Genomic DNA, 19,208 nt, shown 5'->3' with positions numbered 1-19,208 from the left:
CAAATTCGTGGAAATTTACTTCTTTCTCAAAAACTACTTTACTTCAGAGGGAGCCGTTTCTCACAATGTTTTATACTATCAACAGGTCCCCATTACTTGTTACCAATTAAGGTATTATGCTAATAATTATTTTGAGTAATTACCAATAGTGTCCAATGCCTTTAATGGCCTGACGTTTCGACCCTAGGGGAGTCTTTCTCGAAGGCTTAAAAAAACAACACAAAAAAACAAAAACAACCCATTTGTGAAGTGGAATTTCCTTCTTGGAAAACAGCAACACTGCTGAACAATAGTTTTTAATATGTCACTTGGACAAGGGCTAAAATTTGACGCTGTAAACATGACTGGACAAGTCTAGTGGTCTTGTTTTTTTTCATTTGAATGATAATACCCAACTGTGTTTATCTCTTCAGCAAATTGAAGTGATGCTCAAATGTTGACTTTTGAGTCAAGTAAAAATACTTTTGATTATGTCGAGTGTGAAAATGTAGGACCTTGTTACACACAAGAGAAATACAATCAATCCTTTCTCAGTGCTTGTTCAAATAAAAGCAGCTTCCTTCCGCCCAGGTAGATTGTAAGAAGCAGGACAGTTCTTTTTAGAATTATAAAAATCTACTCAACAGTAGTAGAAACGTGGGAGGGTATGTTTATTATCACGTGATCCAAGCATTTGTTAAGCTTTGTAGGTCACATATTTTCACTCTTGTAACTTAAGTGATAATAAAAAGTGTTTGATGACATTCGGCATAGCAAAGTGTTTTGACAATTTGATAAAGTGTTGTTTTTTCCTTCTTTTCTTACACATCACTGTGACTTGGTTCAAATTCCAGAAGAAATATGTTTTTACGGATCATTGGATGATATGATTGTGATCTTGTTATGAGGGGGCGAAGAAAAAAGTCTGGAATGGAAACTGACACAAAGTAAAACTAAGGCCATATAAAACAAAACGTTTAGCGTCCTCCCTTTTTAAAAAAAGGAAGGAGGAGGGCATGTTTTTTTTTTTGTAAATGGCCGCCAGACACATTTTTTAATACGTCCAGGCTATTGTTTGAAAAAAAAAAACTATTTGCTGAGATTGTTAAAATATATCCTTTTTTCGTAAAAAAATAAATAAATTGTTTGGAAAAGAAGAAAGTATCATAAAAAAAAATTAAAAGGAGGCAGCCTCTAAAGAGTGGGCGGGGAAGCTTAACGTGCTTTTATTTTTATTTGGCCCAAACCGTCTCATCGCTATAAAAACTGATGCAGATGACTCGTTCTGACTGCCTAAACTAATAGTCTCAATTCAGCCGCAGGGGGGCCTCGGTCGCTGAAGCAGTACGTGGCCGCCGAGTAAAAGGGGAATGACCTAACCAAGGGAAGCATCCGAAGCCCCTGGTTGTAGGGTTCAAATCACAGCAAAATGAAGATAGAAAGACGAGAGAGAGAGAGATAGTTTTATAATCCTGGCTCTGCCAAAAAAAAAAAGGACCAAAAAACAGATGTTGAAGATGTCAGGAGCGCCCCAGATTCTGATAATCTGGAAAGGTCAGATGTATGTTATTAAATTTGGGCGTATGCCGGTAGAGCTCGCTTGATATGTGGAGTATTCCCCACGGGGTTGAAGTGACGTAGCCTCGGCCATGGTGGGTCGACAAAGGTCAGATATGGTTTTAGCGGAGTTAAAGCTCCACATGGTATCTTGGGGCTATCTGAGACGAAGAAGATGAGAAGAATAGAAATATGAAGAAGGGTTCGGAGTTAAAACCATAGCAGTGATTTGTGCACTGAGTATCCCAGAGCACAATTCTGCGTCTGCTCTCTCTCTGCTGTACTTGTTTTTTCAAAGAAGTGTTTGCCCAAACAGCTGTTTTTGCTAGTATGATTTGAGTTGGCGGAAAACATATTTCATAGAGGTGTTGCAGGCTTGCGTTGTAAACAGCCTTACACAAAACACACCTGCATATGAGTAATTGAGAGGATGTTTTCCTCTTTTTGTTCAAAGGCAGTGGACACTGTTGTAATTACTCAAAATAATTATTACCATAAAACCTTACTTGGTAACAAGTAATGGGAGCTGTTGATAGTATAAAACATTGTGAGAAACGGCTCCCGCTGAAGAGACATAGTTTTCGAGAAAACAATTATTTTCCACAAATTTAATATCGAGACCTCAGAATTAGATTTTGAGGTCCCAAAATCAAGCATCTGAAAGCACACAACTTTGTGTGACAAGGGTGTTTTTTTCTTCCAATATTATCTCGCAACTTCGACGACCAATTGAGTTCCAAGTTTTAACCTCTTGTGACATTAAGCCACACCCCACACCTAGGCGCAGCATTCCCCTGACTCATAAACGCTTAAACAATCTGCCGTCGATGTTAAGTGATAATGCAGAATTGATTTTATTTTTTTTTCCATTCAGGGAAACACACAAATAATGTACGTGTAGCTACAGCAAAACCTGGTCGCTGGTTGGGAACATGAATTCTGAGTACGTTCCCATCTGGAAAATATAAAACATCAGACACAGTCCTTTGGTCTCCAATTTATGAGCCATTTTGGTGGGTTGGAGTATTTCCGCTTGTTTTGAAACGACATAAACAGAAGTTGTTCCGATATTTATCTTCTGATTCTGGGTCAGGGTGGGGGTGGGGGGGGGGTTCCAGGAGGGTCACTCCTGGAACAGTTTTGGAGAAGTTAATGAACTGTTGCTTTGATGTAGCCGTTTTGGTTGGGACCAATGTGTACCAGTACGGTCTTAGAGTTTGGATAAGTTCCAATGAGTAAAAAGTTAAAATTCTCTATGAACCGCCCTTCCCCCAAACTAATAAGGGCTTTGCCCTTACAACAACGAAGAATCAGGCCCAAAGAATAGCCCCAAATAATTATTGACAAGTCCCAGTCCTCTCGCTTCGTTTTTTAAAGGGCAAGGGCACTAATGCATTTTCTTTTTGGGTAAAGGGCACCCTATGAGGAAATTGTAAATTTCTACTGGAGCATTTCAAGGGCACCAAGGCAATGACCAAGGGGCATGGATGCAATCGCCTTCATTGCCTCCGTGAAGTATCAGGTCTGATTACTGGTGTCATGATATAGACGATGTGACCTATGTTTACATCCAAACCGCCCCTTGGTTGACAAAACACTGTACACGTCATGTTTCGCCTGGCAAAAAGATGCGTAGTCATGGTAAGATTGCGTGTACTTACTAGCTGGCTGCCAAAACACAAAGGTTTTGCCCGGCGGTATGCACGCGAATCATGTTATGGTTTTCAAGTGACGTCAGAGGTCACATCGTCTATCTTTGTTTGGCTACATGTTTACCAGTATCATGGTCTCATGAGTAGTAAGTTTAAATACTCTATGAAACCCCCCCCCCCCCCAACCAAGATATGCCTTCTCCTTACAGCAACAAAGAATCAGGCCTGCAAGAAGTCATTAGTAATATTATTTTTATTATATTCGACTTGCTTTTTTAACAAAACCGGATGTTGTGTTTTTTTCTTTAGGTATGAACTTGGTGGGACTAGTCCGGCCATTATTACAAGTAACTTGGTGGTATCCCTTGGTAAATGGCACACAGTCACCGTCAATAGAGATAACTGGAACGGCTGGATCCAAGTCGATGAGGAGCAACCTGTTAAGGGAAAGTCAAAGGTGAGTTGTAAAGACCTGAAAGTGGGCTAGACTGGGTACCTTTGGGTTGTTTGGGTCTGGATTGGGGTTTGTTGGTTCCTGGTTTGATTTAGTTGGGTTCAGATGGGATAGGTTGGGCGTGTTGGGTGGGTTGGGCATTGGACGTCGGTTGGGCATTGTATTTAGGTTGGGTCTACAGAGCTTTGGTCTTGGTGGGATGGGGGTTCATTGGTTACTGGTTTGATTGAGTAGGGGTTGGGGTGGGATAGGTTGGGCGTATGGGTTGGGTAGGTTGGGCATTAGGTTGGGTCTACAGAGCTTTGGTCTTGGTGGAGTGGGGTTCATTGGTTGCTGGTTTGATTGAGTAGGGGTTGGGGTGGGATAGGTTGGGCGTATGGGTTGGGTAGGTTGGGCATTAGGTTGGGTCTACAGAGCTTTGGTCTTGGTGGAGTGGGGTTCATTGGTTGCTGGTTTGATTGAGTAGGGGTTGGGGTGGGATAGGTTGGGCGTATGGGTTGGGTAGGTTAGGCATTAGGTTGGGTCTACAGAGCTTTGGTCTTGGTGGAGTGGGGTTCATTGGTAGCTGGTTTGATTTAGTAGGGGTAAGGGTGGGATAGGTTGGGCGTATGGGTTGGGTGGGTTGGGCATTAGGTTGGGTCTACAGAGCTTTGGTCTTGGTGGGATGGGGGTTCATTGGTAGCTGGTTTGATTGAGAAGGGGTAAGGGTGGGATAGGTTGGGCGTATGGGTTGGGTAGGTTGGGCATTAGGTTGGGTCTACAGAGCTTTGGTCTTGGTGGAGTGGGGTTCATTGGTAGCTGGTTTGATTGAGAAGGGGTAAGGGTGGGATAGGTTGGGCGTATGGGTTGGGTAGGTTAGGCATTAGGTTGGGTCTACAGAGCTTTGGTCTTGGTGGAGTGGGGTTCATTGGTTGCTGGTTTGATTGAGTAGGGGTTGGGGTGGGATAGGTTGGGCGTATGGGTTGGGTAGGTTAGGCATTAGGTTGGGTCTACAGAGCTTTGGTCTTGGTGGAGTGGGGTTCATTGGTTGCTGGTTTGATTGAGTAGGGGTTGGGGTGGGATAGGTTGGGCGTATGGGTTGGGTGGGTTGGGCATTAGGTTGGGTCTATAGAGGTTTGGTCATGGTGGGATGGGGGTTCATTGGTAGCTGGTTTGATTGAGAAGGGGTAAGGGTGGGATAGGTTGGGCGTATGGGTTGGGTAGGTTAGGCATTAGGTTGGGTCTACAGTGCTTTGGTCTTGGTGGAGTGGGGTTCATTGGTAGCTGGTTTGATTGAGAAGGGGTAAGGGTGGGATAGGTTGGGCGTATGGGTTAGGTAGGTTGGGCATTAGGTTGGGTCTACAGAGCTTTGGTCTTGGTGGAGTGGGGTTCATTGGTAGCTGGTTTGATTTAGTAGGGGTTGGGGTGGGATTGGTCGGGCGTATGGGTTGGGTAGGTTGGGCATTAGGTTGGGTCTACAGAGCTTTGGTCTTGGTGGAGTGGGGTTCATTGGTAGCTGGTTTGATTTAGTAGGGGTTGGGGTGGGATTGGTCGGGCGTATGGGTTGGGTAGGTTGGGCATTAGGTTGGGTCTACAGAGCTTTGGTCTTGGTGGAGTGGGGTTCATTGGTAGCTGGTTTGATTGAGAAGGGGTAAGGGTGGGATAGGTTGGGCGTATGGGTTAGGTAGGTTGGGCATTAGGTTGGGTCTATAGAGGTTTGGTCTTGGTGGAGTGGGGTTCATTGGTAGCTGGTTTGATTTAGTAGGGGTTGGGGTGGGATTGGTCGGGCGTATGGGTTGGGTAGGTTGGGCATTAGGTTGGGTCTACAGAGCTTTGGTCTTGGTGGAGTGGGGTTCATTGGTAGCTGGTTTGATTTAGTAGGGGTTGGGGTGGGATTGGTCGGGCGTATGGGTTGGGTAGGTTGGGCATTAGGTTGGGTCTACAGAGCTTTGGTCTTGGTGGAGTGGGGTTCATTGGTAGCTGGTTTGATTTAGTAGGGGTTGGGGTGGGATTGGTCGGGCGTATGGGTTGGGTAGGTTGGGCATTAGGTTGGGTCTACAGAGCTTTGGTCTTGGTGGAGTGGGGTTCATTGGTAGCTGGTTTGATTGAGAAGGGGTAAGGGTGGGATAGGTTGGGCGTATGGGTTAGGTAGGTTGGGCATTAGGTTGGGTCTATAGAGGTTTGGTCTTGGTGGAGTGGGGTTCATTGGTAGCTGGTTTGATTTAGTAGGGGTTGGGGTGGGATAGGTTGGGCGTATGGGTTGGGTAGGTTGGGCATTACACGTATGTTGTGCCCTTAACAGAGCTTGGGTCTATGTCGACTGTAGTCTTGTGGACAGGTCCTTAAATGTCTTTCACGGTGAACGAGAAAACGTCTCCCCTTTGACTATCTTGTGATAGGGCTGCTCTAGGCATGGAGGAAGCCTCCATGCTCTAGTTAGACTACTGCTCGCGTCACTACTGTCAGTAGTCTTGCGCAGAGCATCAGTCTCATGTGATAGTTGGAGAGAGCCGTTTCTCTATCGCAGACAATTAACGGCTTTTCCTAAAGTCTAGGTGGACTTGGGTTCATCAGGTAGCTTGTTTGAATTAGTTGGGGTTGTGGTGGGATAGGCTGGGCGTATTTGGGTAGTTTGGGCATTGACATAGGTTGGGCGTATGGGTTTGGTTGGGTACATGTAGGTTGGGCACGGTACGTAGGTTGCCTTAATAGGTTGGTAGGTTTGGCCTTGAAAAGATTTTCTTCGTAGGATAGGGTAGGTTATTGATGGTTGGAATGTCCAATTTGTCATCACTTGTTATTTCTTTGACAATCTATATGTGTTTTTACTTTTAATTCTAACAAATCTCTTGAACTTCCTTCAAACGTTTCCCTTCTTGGATGAGCATAGCATAAACGAGTTCATAAGCACAAGGTAATTTAATGTGTCAATGGATGTGTAACCAATCGTACATGTATGTAGAAAGTTCTCCACACTGTGAAGAAGACGGTCTTAGGTAAAGGATTTCAATGTTGGTGGGTTTGACTCTCCAGCGAAAGCTGCAGAATATCTTGAAAAGCTCATAATGTCTAAAAGAGCTACGTTTATCACGTTAATGTACCAAGTGAGGAATGTATACTTCAGATTGCATTAGGGGTTGAACTGAATTTAAATAAGGGAATAAAAGTGTAGCGAGTTCCTGATGGCTGTTTAAAACCGGCAGGGTCAGTGTCGTGTGATAAAGGCCTGAGTCGAAAGCAAGGGCCTTAATTAATAATAATGCGCTGACCCTGCAAGGTTTTAAACGGTCGAGTGAGAAGACTGGTCTTTGACCATTACCAATACTGTCCAGTGCTTTTAAAAAGAAAAAAATCCTGGTCCATTTCAGTTACAAGCCCCTTCTGTCTTGTGGATCCCCCCCCCCAAGTTCAAGCCCTGCCCACCAAGCCCCCCTCCCCTTGTAAATGAGTTGTAAACCTCCTGACTCTATTTGTTATTCAGATTTATGTCGAGAGTCTTGCATGTATTTGATCCTTTGTAGTTGTATATTTTTGATTGACATAGAATGGTGTAAAATTCCAAAAATTTATAATAATAATAATAATAATAACAAATTCTTATATAGCGCATTTCACAATAACCGTATCAATGCTCTTTACATTAGTGCCCTGGTCATAGGGCCAATAATATCCCTGAGCTGCCTGTAAGGCGCTTGTGGCTTTTTCATACACAATATCAACCTCTACCCTCGCAGGTACCCATTTATACCCCTGGGTGAAGAGAAGCAATTATAGTAAAGTATCTTGCTCAAGGACTCAAGTGTCACAACCGGGATTCAAACCCACACTCCGGTGAATCAGCACCAGAACTTGAATTCGATGCTCTAAACCACCCGGCCATGACACTCTATCAGACAGAATTTCTGCAGAAAGTTTTGCTTACATTTGAATTCCTCAGACCATAGAGACGGTTGCTATGCCAAATGGTTCGGGGCAAGCTTTTGTAACGCAATCTCCAGATGAGCAAACCCTGGTACCATTGAGCCATACACATTCATTCAGAATAGTGTATGGGTGTACCCCGTCTCTTAGGTAACTACGCAAAAGCTTGCCCCTAATCATGTGGCGTAGCAACTGTCTCGATAGTCTGGTGACTTCAAATTTAAGTGGTAACTTGTGATCAAGCAAGTCATTGTACCAGACAATATTCAAATGATAACAGGCCAATGGCTTATTTAATTTTTTTGCTCTGTTGTGTTTTAGGGGTTGTACTCTAAGCTTACACTGCGTAGCCCATTGTACCTCGGCGGTCACAGTAACTATACAGCACTGGACGACATTGGCATCAATGTGGGATTCTCAGGATGCGTAGAAAGACTGGTCATCAATAACGTGGACCAAGATATGAGGCAGGAACCAAGAGGGTTCGCTGTCGCTGGAATCGATGTGGGTAAGTTGGACAAAATAACAGGCATGCGAGACAACTTCCTCTTTTCAGCTGATTTCCTCTTTTTTGGTTTTGAGTTTCCTCTTTTTTCCTTCACTTTCTGTGTACAAAAGTATAGGAATAGTATCTTTTCCTCTATTTTTTTCATGGATAGTTACTCACATGCCTGAAATAAGCTGAGTGTATAATAGATGTTAATTTTGCATCGGGGATAAAGAATATTAATTAACACCGATGTGTGTTAGCACTGTATACTCGGTACTTTCCCGAGTCCTGTGAAAAAATATCACAGGCATGTTACTCGGGTGGGTTTCGAACCCACTACCCTTGCAATTGCTGAGTGTAATTATTGTAATTGGATAGAGAACATCGATGTCAACAATAGCTAAATAGGAAATATTTTTGGAGGACCTGGGTCCGAATTCAGAAAGAGGCTAAGATTGATCTTAACTGCAAATCAATCGTAGTTGCTAAGTAAATTGTGATGTCACAATACAAATCACCATGGTAATACTGAAAATTTGTCTTGCGATGAATTGTATTGCTTTGTGAATTTTATTGCTTTGTGAAATACAAATTGAGTGGGGCACCAGTCATAATAATGTCAACTTAATGTAATTTTGGCTGGTAACCCGTTTCGGTTAAGCAATGCTTTTGTGTGCTTAGCAAGTTTTTGTGCTTACAGGCTTTTTGAAATTGGGCCCTTATGAATATGGGCAAGAAGAAAAGTGCATAATACAAAATAGTCTCCTGACGATGACTTGAGCAAGCTAGTCGAAACGTTGAGACCAATTTAAGAGTTCACTCCGCGGTAGTGCAGTTAATAACAATCCTATAAGCTATCATAGTCGTCCCAGCCAATTTTGTATACCCTCCGCCCAGGTAGTTCAAAAGCAGGACAGTTCTTTTCAGAACTGAGAAGTCTCCCAAACATCCGATAAATCTACTCCGCGGTAGTACAGTAGAACAAAGAAAGACAGTTCTCTAAAATATGTTGATACCTCACCATGCAATGCCTCCAATCTAAAACAAAATAAGTTATCAATACAAGGAAACGCAAACAGCTAGGCAGCCTTTATGTATTAGACAATAATCACTAAATGTAAACAATAAATTACTTCCTAGATTGCCAGTAATGGAAGGAACACAACTTCCGGTGGTTGGGGTTCGTCACCTTCAATGATTTAATAACCCAGTGCTTATGGTGTTGGTTAAAGGCACTGGACACCTTTTGTAATTGTCAAAGACCAGTATTCTCTCTTGATGTATCCCAACATATGCAAAGCTGTGAACATTTTGGCTCAATTTGTCATCGAATTTGCGAGAGAATAATGAAAACCCAAAACACCCTTGTTGCACAAATTTGTGTACTTTCAGATTCCTAAAAAAAGGCTTTAGGCCTGAAGTTGTTTAATTATTTGACAAAACTACATTTCTTCAGAAAGAGCCATTCCTAAAAATGTTTTATACTTATTACTATCAACAGCTCTTAAACTTAATAATACAATACCAGAATTCCGTAAAAGTGTAAATGCAAAACATTCTCAATTTTCTACAAGTAATCAATTTGTTAAAAGCTTTCTTTTAGTGATGTTTTTTTAGTGTAGTGAAGAAAAAAAGAAGAAAAACATACATAAATGACAAATCTGTTAAGGATACATGTCTCCAAAGAGAAGCTGTTTCTAAGTGATTGCACACATTCATCTATCTTGATCACCCATGAGACAGCCTCAGGAGAAATGTCTAAGCAACTCAGATGGATTTGACAACTTTTCCCAGATGCAGCAATAACAACCATTGAAACTTGATCAACGGACTTGTCCACGCCGATCGATACAAGCGATCGCTTAAGTGACCACGATCGCATTTTTATTTCATTTTTTCCGTGCCATTTGGACATGGATGCGAGGTTTCTTGTGACTCAGGGTCAAGTTACGTCGTCGCCAAGACGTGTTTTTTTTCTTCTCGTCACTGAGCTCCTGTAAGAAGAGCCAGCGCTTAATGCGATTTACACCATGCCTGACATTTACAGAGAAATTTACATGACAATACTCCCTCTAAACTCTCTTCATACCTTCCCTTCGAGCTTGGAATATTTTATCCGACGAGAGTGTCACCTCAGAAATATGAATAGTGTAGTTTGTAATTGAGACTTTAAAGGAAAAGAAGAAAATCATTTGTACAGTCTGAGACTGAGAGCTTTGGGTACGTCACTGTCTGGCTTGATTATCAAGCGAGGTTATCCAAATTGGAAAACAAAATTAATAATGATAATAATAATTAAATTATGTATGGATGACTGATGAGAAGCTTCTAAACATTCGGAGAGAAGCGTCCGGTCTGTGTCTGCCGCTCCTATGATGAAATGGAAGTGGTTTTATAAATGAGGATCTTCTTAAACCGATCCGTCATACCTCAAGACATTTATTTATGTTTTTATTCGGGTCTCGCACACTTTTTGTTCAACAAATAATTTTGCTAAAGTTTGTTAAAGGCTTTGTGTACTTTTTTAGGACACAAAACGCACCATCCACTGATTTTATAAAAATGAAGAAATCTTCCCTTAAAATACTACTTAATGAAGTCTTTTAGTATTTGAGTGAGAAATTACCTCTTTCTTAAAAACTGTGTTATTTTAGAGGGAGCCGTTTCTCACAATGTTTTATATTACCAACAGCTCTCCATGGCTTGTTACCAAGTGATTTTTTCTGAATATTTACAAGACCCTATTAAAAGTATGCAATTTCTGGGATTTATTTCTCTTTGTTGAATCACCACCTTTAAAGGCCGAAGTATATGAAAAAGATAAGACCAAGGAGTTTTTGTGTAGATTTGAAATGGGGGTAAACAGAAACCTGTATAATGATGGAGTACTTTTATCATTTCCCATAAATTGTTTTGTAACTAAATTAGTTTGGCTGCTATATAAAGGATCTCTACTCTACATTATGAGACATAAATTGAAGGTATTTTGTGCAACCTAATCGATAAGGTTCCCTCCAAAAGTCATGCCCTCATAAAAACATCTCATATATCATCGAGTGGTTGAGTAATTTGTTGACGTATTTATTTATTTCTCGGTAGCGAGTTCCAGGGACTGATGCTATCAATAGATTGTGTCGTTTGATTATAATAAGTTGGTCCTCCCTGCCCATTAAGCCTCTAATGAATAACATTTTGATTGTCTGGACGAAGGCAGACCATGTAATGCAAACGACAAGTGCAATAACTTCTCATTAGAGGCAAACGAATGTTTCATCTTATTTTCCAGTCCCTTTGAGCAGGACGTCAGGAGCAATTGAATGAACAACCTTTAATTATACGGAGACCTGGACTGAATTTGGAGATTGTTTTTTTTTGCTCTTCAATTAGACGCTCAAGTCAACAGCTATTAACTAGTGATTGAAAACATACAGTTTAAAGAGACGATGCAATTTTTTGGGTTGTTTGGGGGCGATTATCAATTACAACAGACAAACCAGTGAGGGCAACTTGACTTTGAGCAGGGGGAAGGGGTTCTATAATGTTTTCGGGGAGATAAGTCAGGGGTAAACATGCTATCTGGTACTCCCCATGCACAAGCTAGTGTGCACGAATTAGGTGCTGATTCGCACAATTATTGGTCGATACGCGAAATTAAACTATTTTGAAAATCTTGTGTAATTCTTTTTTCTATTCCCCCTAGCCAGTCTATCGCTGGTTACTCCCCAGCTCTTGCTGGTATCCATTTGTACTCCTGGATGGAGAGAAGCAATTATGATAAAATGCCTTGCTCATGGCACAAGTGTCTCAATTGCCCAGGCCAGGATTCGAACCCACATTCTGTAAATTACAGAACTTAAGTCCATCGCCATAGACCGCTCGGCCATGACACCCCTGTAGCTTACCATATAGGGTGCGTTCGTTTAGCTCCCCTGGGTCGACCCCGGTCTGCCCCCAGTGCCCTGTTTGTGGAGTGGGTCACTTGGGGGTGACCTGAGGTGCATGCCGTCACCACGAGAGGGCGAGTGTGATCGTTCGATTAGCTCTTGTCAGGGGCTCACCCGGGTGCGGTGAGCACTGCGGGGTAGACTCAGGGAAGCTAAACGAACGCACCCATAGAATGATCCAGATTGCACATTGGGGCTATTAAAACCAATAATTCCCCACAGTTTTAAAGAATCCTGGTTGGAAACCTTGCATACCAAGTGTTCATTTGTTCCTGGAAAATTGAATTGAGTGTGAACTGAATAGTGGGGGCAGTGGGGTTGAAAATCTCTGGGAATGCCCTGGGGTTTTATGTCCTTGGATGTTTGCTTTTAATGTGAAAAGGGCTTTAAAGTGAAATTATGACACACTTAGCAAACAGGATAGGGTGGTGTTCTGAAGAAAAAGGTTGTTTTTGATAGTAGCTCAATAAGATGACGCATAGGTCCATGTGTTAACCAACATTGACAACTTGGCAGTGATATTGCAGGCAAACTGTGCACAAATGGAAAACACATTCACATGTAAGTCACATGTCGTAAGATCAACTTGTTCTAATGTGTTACAAGAAGTGCCTCAAGGGTTAAAGTTTGTCAATCTCAATACACTGAATGTGTTGCCTTGCCGTGCCTTGCCCAAAATAAATGTGAACAATGTTACAGTTGTATGTTAAATCTATCGAACCTTGAAAACTACTTTTTACAAATAAAATTAAATCTCTGGATACTACAAATTGTTTTGGTTTTTCTTGGTAGAGGAATTCTCTAAGAATGGAAGTATAGAGCTAGAAAATGTGGTATTTTTCTAACCACTGCCCCCCCCCCCCCCACTTAAAGGTCTGGGTACTTTTTGTAGGACACAAAACACAATGTCCACAGATTTACATCAAACTCACACAGATTGAAAATACATGGATGGTGGAAAGCTTACCTTAAGTTTAATGTAAATCTGTGGGGGGGGGGGGGGGAGTACCAAAACACTTTAACAGTCCATAAAATAGTCTTTGGTGTGCCAAACCTAAAGGAATAACTAAATTTAGTCATGGAATTCTCGTGAAACATTGCAGAAGGCGTAAACATGTTTGTAAACAGGGCAGAAGGATAAACAAGACTTAATAAAGTATTAGGAGAGCAGCTGTAATTCTTTACCATCCATCAAGGTTGTCTCAGATTTTGCAGCGCGGTACATGTATATATATCTTTATAGGGTTAGAAGCCAACTTGGCGTAGTGCAGTGAACACATCCATCAGTCCATGGGCCTACTCTCAACGGAAGCAACAATTGTATGGGCGAATGTATGTCACAAGGATACAGTATTTAAAGGAACACGTTGCCTTGGATCGGACGAGTTGGTCTATGAAAAGCGTTTGAAACCATTTTTTATGAAATGCATGGTTAGAAAGATGTTATAAAAGTAGAATATAATGATCCACACAAGTATCACTCAAAATTGCACGGTTTTCATTTTATGCGCGAACTAACACAGTCGGCCATTTATGAGAGTCAAAAATTTGACTCCCATAAATGGCCGACCGTGTTTGTCGACGAGGTAAAACGAAAACCACGCAATTTCGAGGCATATTTGTGTAGATCATTGTATTCTACTTTACAACATCTTTCTAACCATACCGATTGTATAACAAACGGTTACATGAACGCTTTTCAAAGACCAACTCGACCAATCCAAAGCAACGTGTTCCTTTAAAAAAAAAAAGGAGAAAAGCCTACCCCAAAAAGTGGCTTTCAAATTATTTTCTGGTGCCAGGGGTTAATACGAAATGTTTGGGATCATTGTGGGGCAACCGAGGTTAATAAGTTTGTTAACCATTTAATGAGACTGGAACACCCTTGGTTACTGAGGAAGTTTGCTGCCAAATTTCCATGTCAGTTTCATGCTGGAAAGCACTCTCCGAAAGATTTTTTTTCTTTTCAGAATTGCTCCATTTAAAAATGTCGCTGCTGCAAAATGTTAAGCGCATCCTTTTGTCATGAGTCATCTATTATTACATTAAATGGTAAAAATCTAAAAGCCCATTGATTCTTTTCTTGAGCGAGGACATTTAATACATCTGGGATTCAAAGCCAGGAAAAGCTTTATGTGCTTAAGTGAGGGCTTCTTTTATTGCATTTAGGGAACATTACAGAATTGGTTTTTGCTAACAAAACAGTTGCTGGCAGTGTAAGCACTTTATGTAATCCACCATGGACATAAACTGACAAACCTGTACAAGTTTGAGATTGATCGACCATCTGGGTAACGAGAGAATAGTGAAACACGGATTACAAATTTTGCATTGCATCGATGCCAAAACAAAAAATATGAATAAAACACTCACTGAACGATAAAGTCCAAACGCGAAATTATGTTATTTATTTATTTCTCATCAAATATGACATTTCAGACAGAAATATTTCAGGGGATGTTTTATACTATCATCATCATAGACTGTGTAAATTTTAGTATGTAAATCTGTGATCTTCACGATTTTTGTTTCTTACCAATTCTGTAAGGTTCCTTTATACATAAAACTGTTCTTATATTTTTTTTTCGCTGAACTGAACATTTAGGTTAAACCTTTTATGAGAATTTGACCGTCCAACAAGAAATGTGACATTTAATATGAAGAAAATGGTGCACTTTGCTCAAGCAGTTTGCAAATTATTTTGTCGTGGATGTTGTTATTTTGTCTGGAAAGCTCTTACTTTTGATGATTTTTGATTGAAATGTTTTTGTTAAATTGGAGAGAACAGTGAATAACGGGCGGATAAATGAATTACCGGTATACCACAAGAGGATAAAATATATATTTGGTTTGTAGCAACACCATGTTAGTATCTACTTGCCAGGTAGAGTTTGCTTTTTAGAGAACTGTTTTGCTATACATGTATATTCCGCGGAGAAGATTTTGGGGGATTGTTTGGGAGACTTCTCAGTTCTAAAAAGAACTGTCCTGCTTTTTAACTACTACCTGGGCGGAAGGTATAGAAAATCGGCTGGGACTACTGCTTAAGCTTATAGGATCGTAATTAACTGTACTACCACGGAGTCGGTTCTTTAATTGGTTCCAACGTTTCGACTAGCTTGCTTTTGTCATTGTCAGAAGACCATGTGTATACTTGTGTGTATATCTACTTTACTATGAAGATTTGTCCTTTGAGAACTTGTCTCACTATTTACTCTCTCCTCTTCTAGTAGATTTTGGAATTAGGGAGGTAGTAAAACGGCCAGAGGTACCACTTAGTGGATCTAGACTAAGCAGTAGCTCTAAAACTTGACACTATTGGTAGTGATTCAAAATAATTGTTGGTTATGAGCAATTGAAAGCTTTTGATAGTATAAAACATTGTGAGAAACGACTCTCTCTGTGGTAATGCAGTTTTTGAGAAAGAGGTAATTTCTCACTCAATATTAAAAGACTTCAGGCCGGAAGCCTTTTACTAGGCATCTGAAAGCAAACAAATTTGTGCAGCAAGAGGGTTTTTCTCTCATTATTCTCTCATTATTATCTTGCAACTTCGATGGGAAACGCCAAAAGAATACCCTGCCTTTAGCAAACATCAGTGTACTGCAAAACCAAAATCGACAAACCTAAAGTGGTTATATTGTGTTGACATAATCATTAGCATATTTCTTGTGTTCTTTTTTTCCTTCTTGCCTTAGGTGAATGCAGCAGTGGTCTCTGTGACGAGGGAATGTGCAGTAACGGAGGGTCCTGTGTCGCCCAGTCCGCTAGCCGCTACCTGTGTCTTTGCCCATTAGGGACGGCCGGACCCACATGCGAGAAAGGTATAATAATAATTCAATCTCACGGCACGCTGCTGACTTACCAGTTTGCACTGAGTGCTTAGTTAGCCATTCAGACACAGCCAAATTGAATTGACTGGGCGAGATGTGTCAGCCAAAACTGACAAGTATCTAGAGTGCGTTACACTGTGAGGACAAGAATGTGTGAAGCGTGCCAAATTGATTTTCTTCTTATTTTAAAATGTGCAGTCTTCCGGAAATATGTGTAGACGATTTTTTATTGATGTGTGTGTTTGAGATTATGTTGATAGGACGAAAATAGAAAAAGAGTTCTTCATGATTTCTTATCAAGTCTTCAAGGAAGGGCACTGCTATGCTTGACAGGCAAATACTAAGTTTTTGCCCAAATGGAAATATTAAATTATATATATTTTTTTACATGTATTTCACAACTAGACCAGGCCTGAGATTTATCAGCAATACGCTTCATGTTCCCTGGACGTGCTGGCCAGTTATAGGGACAAGGCCTTTTCCAACATAGCACCAAGACTTTGGAAATCACTTCCTGAAGACCTCAGAAAAATGCACAAAATAATTATCTTCCAGCAGAAACCTACATACTTGTTCATACTAGCTTTCCAAACATATATATACTTTTTAAATTATTTTTTGTATTATACTTGTTTTTCTACTAATTTTCCACAACATCCACACCTCATCACTGTTTCTGTTGTTGATCCACAGACATACTTCTCCATATCCCATCTTTCAACGGATCCTCTTAGCTCATCTACATTGTCTGTATACACTGTATATATTCGTATCTGTCTTTTATCTTCCACTAATTTTCCACAACATCCACACTTCATCATTGTTTCTGTCATTGTGGATCCACAGATTTATTTCTCCACGTTCCATCTTTCAATGGATCCTCTCACCTCGTCTGCATTGTCTGTATACATTCTGTACATTTGTAATTGACCTTTATCTCCTACTAATGTTCCACAACATCCACACTTTATCATTGTTTTCTGTTGCTGTTGATCCACAGATGTACTTCTCCACATCCCATCTTTCAACGGAACCTCTCACCTCGTCCATCAGAGTCTCGGTAAGAACCACCTGTCCTTCCTGGAGATTGAAGTTGTATTCCGACCCCATGAGCTAACAGGTGTGCTCCTCTACAGCGGACAGAAATTGGACCGCTCAGGAGATTTCGTCTCGTTAGGCATGTCTGATGGCCATGTTGAATTCAGATTTGATTGCGGATCGGGGCCAGCTGTGCTAAGGTTTGTTAATAGAATACCCTAAATTGGCTTTTGATGGACGCCTTTTTTCCCCTCTGCTGTCTAAACAGTGGCTATACCATAGTCAACCATTTTGAGGCCTAATGCTGGAAGCACTTCAAAGTGACTGTGACGGAGGTATAATCTAATATCCAAAACATTTTCTGTTCTACATGGGAATTTTTCTCCACCCTGCAACTATCTTTGGCACTGTCTTAAAGGCACATGGAAACAACATAGCAAAAACTAAGATCTCTATTATGGTTTACTAGGTGATAGATTTGAGGATAAATTGGTTGACGATTGTCAGATGTTGGCTGAATTAATTGCGAGCCTCTAAATTTATCTTGTCTGACTGCAAACAACATTGGAGAGTTTAACTTCATTAATCAAAAGATTTATTGGAGTACCAAAGAGGGTAAACATTGGGATGAAATTTGTTATAAGTTATGATTATACTATTGCTGATCCATATAAGGTGGCATGGTTGGCTTGTGAGTAAAGCGCTCGCCTCTCACCAAGGTGACCCTGGTTTGATACCCGGTCGGGGCCATATGTGAGTTGAGTTGTGCATTGGTTCTCTGCTGTGCCACAAGGGTTTTCCAGACCATTCGGTTTTCCTCCCTCGGGAAAAATCAAACACTTTTGATCTTGGCTGTGCTCCGTGGTCATAATGGGTTGATGTGGCTGGCAGCCAAAGGCACCCTTGCATGCCTGCTTCACGTTGTAGCCGCATCCTTTGCAATTTAGCACTTAGCTGCGAGTAAGGATGATTAGCCCCCCAAATTATTATTATTTATTCTCGCCCAATAAAGCAGGTATGCTACAAGACAGTCAGGTTGGTGTCTTGCCTCGTCTTCCACCTCTGGGACCCCGGTTTGGATCCCATAGAGGGCACTATGTGGATTGTATTTTCAGTCCCTACATGACTGTGTGGGTTTTCCCTTGAATAACTCTCTAGGGTTTTCCTCTCAGGTCTAAAACGAAAGTTTCTTCATTGTCTTCTCTCCTCGTCTTGCTCTAATATATACCCAGAATATATATCCAAATCCATATGAACTTACTTAGCACAAGAAATATCTTGCTAAGCAGATGTGCTTTCAACAGCTAAAAGTAAAAGTGAACATTATGAGAATGTTAATTTTTTGTTTTTACCCATACACTGATGTATGTTAGCACTGTATACTCAGTACTTTCCTGTGCTCTGTGAAAAAAAATATCACAGGCATATTTTGATGAGAAGGAGGGAAATTCGTTGACGATATTTCGTTCTCTCCCTTGACTACAGAACCTCAGAGCCAATAGCCCTCAACAAGTGGCACATTGCTGTAGCCTCGCGTACAGCTCGTGACGGCACCCTGCAGGTCGACAAACGAAAGGTCATCGAAGGGATGGCAGAGGGCGCCTTCACACAGTTGACCTTTGCCGGTGACCTCTTCATCGGTGGTGTGGAAGACCAGGCACACATCTCGCACAAGGCAGACATTGGAACATCATTTGTTGGAGATATTCAGAAGGTGTGAAATCGCTAAATCTGTTCATCGAGCCCCACCCACCGCCCACCATTGCAACTTAAGCCCGGTTCATACTTCAAACGCGAATGCGAAGTAATTTTTGATGTCACAGGGCTGTTTTTTGCGCAGCGTATGTTTCACAGGAGTTAACCACAAGTTAACTGATGCGAATTATTTGTTGCGAATTTGTGACCACAAAATTTGTATTGCATTTTCAGAAAGCATGAACCGGGCTTTATCTTGGTCTTTTAGCGCGTACGACAGGTACATGTGTGTCTTGCTTAGTGCAACACCACTCAATTACAGAAAGCCAATGCAGAAATCCAAGTGGTGACAGATTGTTCACATTTTTTAGTGACATTTTGATTGTCTTTATGGAAGATCGGGAGCCCGTTCACAGTTGTGATTGGTTAATGTATTAAAATGCAGAGTTGTGATTGGTTAATGCATTAAAGGCAGAGCTTAGCCCCAACCCTCTCAAATCCTTCAAAATCCTCTTTAGGCAATTCTCTGATTGCAATAATAATAATACCACTGAGTTGTACATACATGTAGTGCTTCATTGCACCCATGTATCAACTCAGGTACATGTATATATGTTTCCTGCAAGGTATGTGGAGCTATGTTTGTGAAATCGAGACATCTTCTTT

General features: G+C 41.2%; 1 protein-coding gene across 1 annotated transcript in view; it reads left to right on the top strand.

Moving 5' to 3' along the window:
• The window catches only part of LOC117297562 (pikachurin-like), a 58,658-nt gene that overhangs the window by 33,029 nt on the left and 6,421 nt on the right, over nt 1–19,208 (top strand). The window contains exons 5-9 of the mRNA XM_033780660.1: nt 3,498–3,645; nt 7,864–8,050; nt 15,675–15,800; nt 16,810–17,047; nt 18,333–18,561. Of these exons, the coding sequence (XP_033636551.1) occupies nt 3,498–3,645; nt 7,864–8,050; nt 15,675–15,800; nt 16,810–17,047; nt 18,333–18,561 (928 nt within the window). The remainder of the gene's footprint in view (nt 1–3,497; nt 3,646–7,863; nt 8,051–15,674; nt 15,801–16,809; nt 17,048–18,332; nt 18,562–19,208) is intronic.

This window comes from Asterias rubens, chromosome 12, assembly GCF_902459465.1.
Source record: "Asterias rubens chromosome 12, eAstRub1.3, whole genome shotgun sequence".
Taxonomy (NCBI): domain Eukaryota; kingdom Metazoa; phylum Echinodermata; class Asteroidea; order Forcipulatida; family Asteriidae; genus Asterias; species Asterias rubens.
Note: the sequence above shows the minus strand (reverse complement) of the source record. Positions and strands in the feature narration are given on the sequence as shown.